Raw genomic sequence first — 11,724 nt, 5'->3', positions numbered from 1 at the left:
GCTGGCCAGAGGCATAAATTTTATTTATGCTCAATAGTTTTGCCTGAACTCTTAGGTCTAAGGAAGAAACCCGTCTCTGTGGGATTTCCTAACTTTTCTTATGGTAAACCATATCTGGATAAGACTGTCCTTTCTGTCCTAGTAAACAACTAGCAGAAGAGCCCTGACCTGTAGGCTCTGGTTTTATAATGTTAATTAGTACTGAATAGGTAAATTTCTAGTTGAATTTTAAGTAGTCAGCTACAGGGTGTTGGAACCCTGGCGAAGGTTGACTGTACAAATTGAAAGGCACTTTATTATGAATAACACTGAAGGAGAGTACATGGATATTCCTCCACATTCTTGGATGACAGGTGTGGAACAGGGAGGAGGGAATTATGATCGGCTCCATAGTACAAGGCCAATTGGATTTTTTAGGGTGGGAGGCTATGAAGGGCTTGTCCTTCCAACAGTACAGTCTCCAACCTCTCTCTCCCCCTATAATTAAGTTTAATAAGGCCACGATTAACTGAGGTGATCAAATGATTTTCTCATCCAAGGATGAGTGGGCTTTTAACCTTGGCTTGGGGGGAAATTGACGCGATTCCTTCCGTGGGTGCTGTCATGACCCACACTTGTGGCTCTTGATATCTTTTAGGGAGGGGAGGCAGAGCCTTAGAAAGATATTTTTGGTTGTAACTGGAACTAGATATCAACCTCCATCCAAACTAGGTGTATCTCACAGGGAACCCAGAAATGGTCAAGCTGGACCTTCCCCTGAAGTAATTCTCTGCACCCAAGTGGTACCCATACTGTATTCATATGATCACGAATCAGTATGCACAGTTCTGAGTAATGTGCAGCTCCTAAAGGAGAATTGTCAACCTCATATTTTAGCAAGGCCTAGACAAGAATTATGTCATTAGTAACACCATGATTTGTGGCTAAAATAGGAGCTGGAAGTTATCCTCCTCATCCCTGTTATTCCCACAGCCTGAGGAACTAAGGGGACCTTGCAGTAAAAGCAAGGGTGGAAAACCAGAGGCCAACTAAGGGACTAAGCCCATCTATCAGAATAAAAACCAATCTCTTCATTTTTTAAAATATTTTTATTAGGTATTTTCCTCATTTACATTTCCAATGCTATCCCAAAAGTCCTCCATACCCTCCCTCCCCAATCCCCTACCAACCCACTCCCACTTTTTGGCCCTGGCGTTACCCTGTACTGGGGCATATAAAGTTTGCAAGTCCAATGGGCCTCTCTTTCCTTTGATGGCCAACTAGGCCATCTTTTGATACATATGCAGCTAGAGTCAAGAGGTCCAGGGTACTGGTTAATAATAATATTGTTCCACCTATAGGGTTGCAGATCCNTTTAGCTCCTTGGGTACTTTGTCTAGCTCCTTCATTGGGGGCCCCGTGATCCATCCAACAGCTGACATGTTTGAGTTCATTTTATATCCAGCTACTTCACTGAAGCTGTTTATCAGGTTTAGGAGTTCTCTGGTGGAATTTTTAGGGTCACTTATATATACTATCATATCATCTGCAAAAAGTGATATTTTGACTTCTTCCTTTCCAATTTGTATCCCCTTGATCTCCCTTTTGTTGTCTAATTGCTCTGGCTAGGACTTCAAGTTCAATGTTGAATAGGTAGAGAGAGAATAGGCAGCCTTGTCTAGTCCCTGATATTAGTGGGATTGTTTCCAGCTTCTCACCATTTACTATGATGTTGGCTATTGGTTTCTTGTAGATTGCTTTTATCATGTTTAGGTATGGGTCGTGAATTCCTGATCTTTCTAAGACTTTATCATGAATGGGTGTTAGATTTTGTCAAATACTTTCTCAGCATCTAACGAGATGATCATGTGGTTTTTGTCTTTGAGTTTGTTTATTTAATGAATTACATTGATGGATTTCCGTATATTAAACCATCCCTGCATCCCTGGAATAAAACATACTTAGTCAGGATGGATGATTGTTTTCATGTGTTCTTTGACTCGGTTAGCGAGAATTTTATTGAGTATTTTTCCATCGATATTCATAAGGGGAATTGGTCTGATGTTCTCTATCTTTGTTGGATCTTTCTGTGGTTTAGGTATCAGAGTAATTGTGGCTTCATAAAATGAATTTGGGAGAGTACCTTCTGCTTCTATTTTGTGGAATAGTTTGTGCAGAACTGGAATTAGATCTTCTTTGAAGGTCTGATAGAACTCTGCACTAAACCTATCTGGTCCTGGGCTTTTTTTTTTGGTTGGGAGACTATTAATGACTGCTTCTATTTCTTTAGTGGATATGGGGCTGTTTAGATCATTAGCTTGATCCTGATTTAACATTGGTAACTGGTATCTGTCTAGAAATATGTTCATTTCATCCAGATTTTCCAGTTTTGTTGAGTGTACAAACACTGTGGAAATCAGTTTGGTGGTTCTTCACAAAATAGGACATAGTACTACTGGAGGATCCCGCAATACCTATCCTGGGCATATATCCAGAAGATGTTCCATTTGGTAAGAAAGACACATGCTCCAGTATGTTCATAGCAGCTTTATTTATAATAGCCAGAAGCTGGAAAGAACCCAGATGCCCCTCAACAGAGGAATGGAGAAAGTACGCAAGTAGCTAAAGGGATCTGCAACCCTATAGGTGGAACAATAATATGAAGTAACCAGTACCCCAGGAGCTCATGTCTCTAGCTGTATATGTATCAAAAGATAGCCTAGTTGGCTATCACTGAAAAGAGAGGCCCATGGTCATGCAAACTTTATATGCCTCAGTACACGGGAATGCCAGGGCCAAAATGTGGGAATGGGTGGGTGGGGGAGTGGAGGGGAGGGGATGGGGGACTTTTGGGATAGCATTGGAAATGTGAATTAGGAAAATACCTAATAAAAAATTAAAAAAAAAAACATTATAAAAAGAAAAAAAAAAGATGGGAGAATTGGGTTCTGTTGATGCCAAGTGACCTTGGTTACTGTTGCTTATGTTCTTAAGCTTGCCTCCTGCCATCTGGTTATCTCTAGTGCTACCTGCCCTGGCTATGTCTTACTGGAGCCTGTCTGTAATGTGATCCTGGTTGTGTCAGAACTTCTCTGAGTCAAGCTCTGTCTTTGTGATCCTGTGATCCTGAGATCCTGGGTGTGTCTGAGCTCCTGGTAGTCAAGCTGCCTTTGGGATCCTGAGATCCTGGGTGTGTCTGAGCTCCAGTTAGTCAAGCTGCCTTTGGGACCCTGAGTTCCTGGTGTGAGCAAGGTCTTTGGATCATGGGCCTGTTAGACAACCTGGGAGTGGAGTTGCCTCTGGGTGTTGTGGGGCTGGCTGAGGAGTTAACACCCAAGGTCTGCTCAGGGCACTGACCTAGACAGTCCTGAAGGAACACATGTCAATGGTCTGGCATAGTTTCTGAATGCCTGGGTTGCACCAGTCCCAGGTATTCCTGGTGTTGGGACAGATGTTGTGTCCTCCTCACCTCTGATCCTCTGATCCTGGGCTTTTTGGAGCATCTGGGAGTGCAGCTGCCTCTGGGTGTTGCTGGGCTGGATGCAGACTTTGTGTCCAAGGTCTGCTAAGGGCCCAGCCCAGACAGCACTTCTTCTGTTCTATCATTTTGACAGCCTGTCTGTCAGATGGTGCTGAGTCTCCTTTCATGATGAGAGGGCCATTCTGCTGCACTGAAACAAAAATACCAATATTAATGCATAGAAAGTTAAATTATAAGTCAATAAAAAGAAAACAAAGTCTATATAAATAAAAATACATACAACAGGATTATATGAAAAATAGATGAAGATGTGGGGCTTGAAGCCAGAAAAAGATTTGGTCATCTATGTAACCAGGCTATGTGCCCTAGAGGACTGCATACTCAAAATGCTCCTGCCTCAGCTTCTCACATGTTTGGATTATTAAAATATACCATCATGCCTGGCAGAAATACAGTTCTTGGTGCTATATACAAGGCAAGTCAAGAACAGTGGAACAATGAGAGAATTTCATGGAAGCAGTAAAATAACACCAGAAATATTTATTATTGTCTCACACCAAAAATAAATATCCTTAAAGTACTAAATATGAGACTGGGGAATGTTTAAAAATGTATGGACCTTGGTATGGATAGTATACATGGCGTAATATAGAATTTTTTTTTTATTAAGAGCATAAAGGAGAAATACCACCTTACTTCCACATTATACCAGGTTAAAAGTGTAATTTTGAATACAAAATCAACTAAAAGTTGATACCTCAAAAAGGAAGGTAAAATGTGAAGAATAACTTACTAATTTCATGCAATATATATTTGTTTTACCCTGTTTATCTCATCTTTGAAGTGGAGCTGAATGTGAACAGTAAAACTAAGGATTGTTATTCATCAAAGTGACGAGAGGCCCTTGGTACATTGAAGGTTCTATGCCATAGTTTAGGAGAATGCAAGGAAAGTGGGAGTGAGTGGGTTGGTGAGCAGGGGGAGATAGGAGAGTGTTTTCAGAGGGGAAACCAGGAAAGGAGATAACATTTGAAATGTAAATAAAGAAAATATCTAATAAAAAATAAAGGATCAATGTCTATATGGCATAAACCTGGGGAGGGGGTTGGGGGGAAGTGAGCATAAGCTGAGGAGGGAATTGTCCATCTTTCCTTCATCCTCCCCCTTTCCTTCCTTCCTTCCTTCCTTCCTTCCTTCCTTCCTTCCTTCCTTCCTTCCTTCCTTCCTTCCTTCCTTCCTTCCTATTCTAATGCTTCTTACTATTCCTTCTTTTCATAAGTCTTCTTATACCTTTATTTTCTTATTTAATTAAAATACTTCTATGTCACTTCCTACCTTATAATCTTGCTAGAAAATCCATGAAGGAATATTCACTTCTTTTTCTACTTATCTGTTTATTCATCTATCTCTCTACCTTACAAATTCTCTGGGGAAGAATAGCGAGTTTTGTTCATTAGCCTTTTATCACCATGACAAAACACAAGATATCTCTCTTTTAATAATCTTGGATATTTGGAAGAACTACACAAATCAAGTATCTGGACACATCTTTACATGCTTCTTTTCTTCATTTTCAACTCCTACATTACCTGCAGTATTATTTCTGATCAGTAGAAAGAATTCCTCTCACTGGTTTACTTGAAGACAATGGGCTGACAGGGTTGCTCTGTGGGTAAAGTTCTTGTCACATAGGTATGAGGACCTGGCTCAAATCCCAGGTAACCACAAAAAGTGAGATGTAGTACCAATATGGACTGTATTTGGAGTGATGATGTGGTAAGATAAGAGAAGGAAGGAAACAAGAGTATCACCACAAAAGCCTGGCCTAAAAAGCATTTCATGTGTAGTGTTGAACAACAGACCTTGTCTCAAACCTACACCCAAACTTGTCTTCTGATCTCCACCCACATACCATGACCAGAGAAGATGACTTCAAATATGAACATGAACAAATATACAAACATACAAAGCCACATCATATACACAGATCTAAAACGTGGATCTAAAAAGTAAGGTAACATGCCAAGAATTATGTTACTTTTCTTTACTGATCACTTTTCCCTATTCCCTCTCAAATAATGCTTTCACTGGGTGTATAAAATTTTGAGGGATCAAGTTGTTCTTAGAGGATGGCCTAGTCGTCAATAGGAGGAGAGTCCATTGGCCTTGCGAAGATTATATGCCCCAGTACAGGGGAATGCCAGGGCCAGGAAGCAGGAGTGGGTGGGTTGGGGAGTAGGGTGGCGAGAGGATATAGGGGACTTTTGGAGAGGAAACTGGGAAAGGGGATAATATTTGAAATATAAATGAAGACAATATCTAATAAAAAATTAAATAAATAAATAAATAAATAAATGAATAAATAACTTACATTTTCTACATAGTGCAGCCACAATACACTCTGCTACCTCACACCTCAAAAAGGATAGAGGGTAAATATTAAATAGAGTAGACTGCAAGGAAACACTGGGTGGTGCTCATGTTCACCTTAATCCCAGCATTCAGGAGACAGAGACAGGAGGATCTGGTTTACAGAATGAGCTTCAGGACAACCAAGAATAGAGAAAACTATCTTAAAATATATATATTTAGAAGGGTTCTTTAAGACACTAGTGATGCTCTAGCAAATTTTCTCCTGACAGCAACTCCCTGTGGGTGAAACAGGAACAGGTGACCTTGGAACAACAGTACATACTCTGCTGATTTGCATATGAAATGATTTTATGACAACCCAGGCTTCTTTAAGGGGAGTTGCCAGGAACATAAGAAGCACCCCGTCTTCAAGCTCTCAGAGATGGAGACAGACACACTCCTGCTATGGGTGCTGGTGCTCTGGGTTCCAGGTAAGGATGCAGAGAAATGTTGGGAGCAATCTTTGTGGACATGATGACCTTTAATGATTCTGAGCTCCTGAATTTTATAATTACTGCATTTGTGATTGGTTTTAAGTTTTCTGATTCCCCTTGATTTTCTGGGAATCACACATAGTGATGTCCACAGTATTCTTTTATATATATTTTTTATTAGATATTTTAGATATTTTCTTCATTTATAGTTCAAATGCTATCCCAAAAGTTCCCTATATCCTCCCCCCCAGCCCTGCTCCCCTACCCACCCACTCTGATTTCTTGGCCCTAGTGTTCCCCTGTACTGGGGCATATAGAGTTTGCAAGACCAAAGGGCCTCTCTTGAAATTAATAATTGAAATATTTCTCTGTTGGGAAGGTTTTTATATGTATATAACAATAGTCTCTGTGTTTATCATTCCAGACTCCAATGGTGACATTGTGCTAACCCAATCTCCAGCTTCTTTGGCTGTGTCTCTAGGGCAGAGGGCCACCATATCCTGCAAGGCCAGCCAGAGTATCAATTATTACAGTGATAATTATATGCACGGGTTCCAACAGAAACCAGGACAGCCAACCAAACTCCTTATCTATGATGCATCCAACCTAGAATCTGGAGTTCCTGATAGGTTCAGTGGCAGTGGGTCTGGGACAGACTTTACCCTCACCATTGATCCTGTGGAAGAGGATGATGCTGCAATCTATTACTGTCAGCAAAGTAGGGAGTTTCCTCCCACAGTGCTCCAGGGCTGAACAAAAACCTCCTGGGGTTGCAGCTCACTGAGGCTCAGTCTCTCAGTTCTCTCTTACTCTCTAAGAACTCAACACAAAGCTATAGGCTTGTTTGTGAAAAACATCTCAAATAATGAAACAAGTTTTATAAACAGATATGTATGTGTGTCCCATTCTTCATGCTTTGTAATTTAATTATTTCTCAACAAAATATAATTATTATTTATCATTTAAATATTTATTAACAAGTATTTATGTTTGGATGACTTTTCCCTTCTCCCCTAACTCCCTTACTCTGTATATTCCCTCTGCTCTTGGCCTCCTCCCTTGCCTTCCAATCATTGAGGATGTACTGTCTCTTATTTATAATTCTGAAAATTGAAAAAAATAATAAATACAAATTATGTCACTAAAAAATTGTGTTAACCAAAGGTTTTTACTGTAGTGTGTAGTGTTTGTTTGTTTGTGTGTGTGTGTGTGTGTGTGTGTGTGTGTGTGTGTGTGTGTGAAAGGAAAATCTGCAGAAGGTACTCCTTTCTTTCCAGCAGGTCCAGTCTGGGAATCAAACTCATGTCATCAGTCTTCTGTAAGCATATTTCCTGGTACAGGGTGAGCAACCAAGCCAGCCTGGACTACTATTTCTTTCCTCTTTTTTTTATTAGGTATTTCCTTCATTTACATTTCAAATGCTATCACAAAAGTCCACCATACCCTCCCCCCCACACACACTCCACTACCCACTCACTCCCACTTCTTGGCCCTGGCGTTCCCCTGTACTGAGGCATATAAAGTTTGCAAGACCAAAGGGCCTCTCTTCCCAATGATGGCTGACTAGGCCATCTTCTGATACATATGCAGCTAGAGACAGGAGCTCTGGGGATACTGGTTAGTTCATATTGTTGTTCCACCTATAGAGTTGCAGACCCCTTTAGCTCCTTTGGGTACTTTCTCTTCCATTGAGGGCCCTGTGTTCCATCCAATAGCTGACTGTGAGCATCCACTTCTGTGTTTGCTAGGCCCCAGGATAGCCTCAAAAGAGACAGCTATATCAGGGTCCTTTCAGCAAAATCTTGTTCATGTATGAAATGGTGTCAGCATTTGGAGGCTGATTATGGGATGGATGGGTGTGGCAGTCTCTAGATGGTCAATCTTTTGTCTCAGCTCCAAACTTTGTCTCTGTAACTCCTTCCATAGGTGTTTTGTTCCCATTTCTAAGAAGGGGCAAAGTGTCCACACTTTGGTCTTCATTCTTCTTGAGTTTCATGTGTTTTGCAAATTGTATCTTGTATCTTGGGTATTCTAAGTTTCTGGACTAATATCCACTTATCAGTGAGTACATATGTTACCTCCTTCCAGCATAGCTAGGCTGGCTGAGACAATCAGCTACTGAGGCAGAGCCACCTGCTGTGCTGTTTCTCATACCTCTCCTTTGATGTTACACTGCCTAGTACCTGCCCGAGGCTGAAACATTTCTCCAAGATCTTCCAGAGTTAGCTTCGAACTGTGATTTACTTGGGTTCCTACTAAAAGGCTGATCTGACAACTTCAAAGGAACTTTGCGTGACTGGGAATGGGCCTCCCCTCTTTTTTATAAAGCATGTGCGCTGACCTTTATGCATCAATGGCTTGTAAGTCATGTAACAATCTCCATTTACCTGATTTCTTCTTTACAACAAAAATAGGTGTATTCCAGGGTGATTGTGTGAGTTCTATATGGCCCAGGTCTAATTGTTCTTGTACTAATTCTTTAGCTGCTTTTAACTTCTCAGAGGGTAAAGGCCACTGAGGCAACCACACTGCATCCTCCATACGCCATGGAATGGGTAAACTGCTCCTCAGCGGCCCCTAGAAAAAACCCAGCCCTTTCCTATCTGCTTTTTCTGTGGCTCTAACTGGAGAAACTCTACCTTGTAAATTTTTTCCAATACCTATTCCAGGTATATATCCCATTCCTTTCATCATTTCCTTGCTTTTCTGAGAGTAATCATTAGTCAGTATATAGTTCATGGCTGACAACACATCTCTTCTCCATAGATTTACAGGTAAAGGGAGTACATAATATTGAAAAAGCCCTGTCCTTCTTTCTTTATCTTTCCATTGTAAGGATTTTGCACTTTTAGTTGGGGTAGCCTCATATCCTAATCCTTGTAAGCTATGTGATGATTGATTAACAGGCCAAGAAGCAGGCCACCAGTTACTGGATACAATGCTTTTGTCTGCTCCTGTATCCATTATACCCTGAAAGGGTTTTCCTTCTATTTGTAATTGTAAAGTGGGATGATTATCCAAATCTAAAGATATGTAGGCCACACTAGTTCCTGTAGAACCAAGTCCCTTATCCCTTCTGGGATTCTGGTTACTAGAGAACATGTTATGCAAACTAGGAAGAATCAACAATTGAGCAATGCAATCTCAAGGAGAAGTGGCCACAATACCTCGGGGTGCAGAACACATACTCTTAACTTGTCCCTCATAATCTAAGTCTATATCTCTGGGATGTATTACCAATCCTTTTAAAGCAAAAGAGGACCTTCCCAACAGTAAGCCCACTGGATCCTTCGGTAAGGGACCTCTAAAATCTGAGGGAATTGGTTGGCCCACCATTTGTGGTGTAAGAATTACTATGGAGGTGGCACAGATGTCCAATCCTGCTGAACCCAGAGTTGCTCTCCTCGGTCTTTGGGTGGCCTCATGGACACTGTTGTCTGAAGTGCCCCATACATTTGAGGTCCCTGGGGACGGGGTCCCCTTTCTCCGTTTTGTGGCTGTTGCACTTTAAACTGAGGTATTGGCCTTCCTGTTACATCTCTGCTTGATCTGCATTCATTTACCCAATGTCTTCCTTTCCCACATTTTGAGCAAATGCCTGGTAGTTTCTTTTTAAACCTATTCTTTCCATCCTTTGTACACTGCTTTTGCACATGACCTGTTTTTCCACAATTATAGCAGGTTATTCCTTTTGTTTGCACCATCAAAACTGCGGCAGCCAGCCCTGCATTTGAAAGTGGTCCTCCTATTTCTCTACAGGCTTTCATCCACGCCTGTAGTCCTTTCCCTTTCCAAGGTGTGATAGCATTTCTGGATTCCTTGGTACATTGCTCATAAACTAATTGTTCAATTAACGGCATTGCAGCCTCAGAATCACCAAATATGCGTCCTGCTGCTTCCATCATGGGAGCCACAAATTCAGAGAACTGCTCATTAGCTCCCTGAATAATTTTTGTCAGATTAACAGATACCTCTCCTCCATTAGGCAATGCTTTCCAAGCTTTCACTGCTGCCTGATTGATCTGACCATAGACCTGCACTGGGTATCCTAATTGATTGTTTGTCCACATACCCTGACCTGTAAGCATTTCAAAGCTCCATGCTTGTTGCCCTGCAGCGGCATTTGCATGGGCCTGACTCAAACACAGATCATGCCATATAGACTTCCAGTCTAGATACTGTCCCATAGTAAGACATGCCTTTACNACACTCATCCAATCAGAAGGAGTCATGGCATGGTGAGCCAATCTACCAATTTGGGACTGAGTAAAAGAAGCATTGACTCCATAAGTCCTTACTGACTCTGCTAAATCTTTCACTTGTTTATGCGATATTGGCTCATAATATTGCTGTTGAGCTTGATCCTGAAAAACAGGAAAAACCTGACATATTTTACACAACCCTTTAGGAGTGCAAAAAGAGTGGCCACTGCCAATTGTTTTCTTTTCTGTATAAGGCAGAGGTGGTGGGGGAGCCGTTGTACTCCTCCCTATGGGCCCGTATCTCTCCGCCTCATACTCTGCATTAGCCTCCTCCAAAACTTCCTCCTCCCCTCCTGATAGTTCCGAGTCTTCCGAGGTAGATAATTCTAGTAACTCAAAGTACTCGAGAGGGGGGGTAAATTGACTTAATTTTTTTGTTCTTCATTTTTTATATTATCTTTTATATCTTTATATTTTATATCTTTATATTTATATTATCTTTTGTATATTTATATTTTATATTATCTTTTGTATCTTTATATTTTAGGTTCTTTTCTTTTTCTCTTTTTATATCTTTTATATTACTTATTTTTCTGTGCATGCCTTCTTTTTCATATCTCTCTGTTTCTGACATACTTTCCTGTTGCTCCTGTAAAAGTTGCTGCCCTTCCTTAACAACTAGCTCACATTTCTTGTCCTGGATACCACCCTTAATCAGCTTCCATAACAGCCTTGTTCCTGCTTTCACTTTACTTCTGCCACCTCTCTTGCTATATCTCTCCCTAACTTTTCCCAACTAGGTAGCGTCAGCGACCCAGTGGGGGCAAACCAAGGAGCAAGTCTCTCTATTTCTTTTAAGAACCCTCTCACTGTGCTTTCAGAAATATTTAAACCTCGTTCTTTGAGCAAGGCTTGCATCGGCCCCACTAATGGCGTAGACTGACCAGTACCCATCCTGGACTGAAGCGTCCTTGAGATACTCACTTATCTATGTGAGGTTTTAGCCCCAAGGTCGATCCACGAGTTTATATACACTTGCTTTATGATCTTATGTGTCTGCCGAGCTACTCCCAGCAGATACACTCGTGTCCAGGGCGATGAAAATTAAGGCAATAGCATAATATCAAGGCAAGAAAGAAAGCAAGCAACACAACCCCAGCGACAATTACCAGATCTACTGAGTAGGAAAGCATACCTCTCAGAGACTTACATTAAT

The 11,724-nt window shown here is 41.1% G+C and overlaps 1 gene segment (V, D, J or C); it reads left to right on the top strand.

The window, feature by feature from the left end:
• Positions 1-6,254: 6,254 nt before the first annotated feature.
• LOC110288419 lies at positions 6,255-7,075 on the top strand. The segment is given in 2 exon segments: positions 6,255-6,303; positions 6,731-7,075. Coding segments are annotated over 2 exon segments (378 nt in total).
• Positions 7,076-11,724: the final 4,649 nt, after the last annotated feature.

The sequence above is a fragment of the Mus caroli genome, unplaced genomic scaffold (assembly GCF_900094665.2).
Source record: "Mus caroli unplaced genomic scaffold, CAROLI_EIJ_v1.1 scaffold_14469_1, whole genome shotgun sequence".
Classification (NCBI taxonomy): domain Eukaryota; kingdom Metazoa; phylum Chordata; class Mammalia; order Rodentia; family Muridae; genus Mus; species Mus caroli.
Note: the sequence above shows the minus strand (reverse complement) of the source record. Positions and strands in the feature narration are given on the sequence as shown.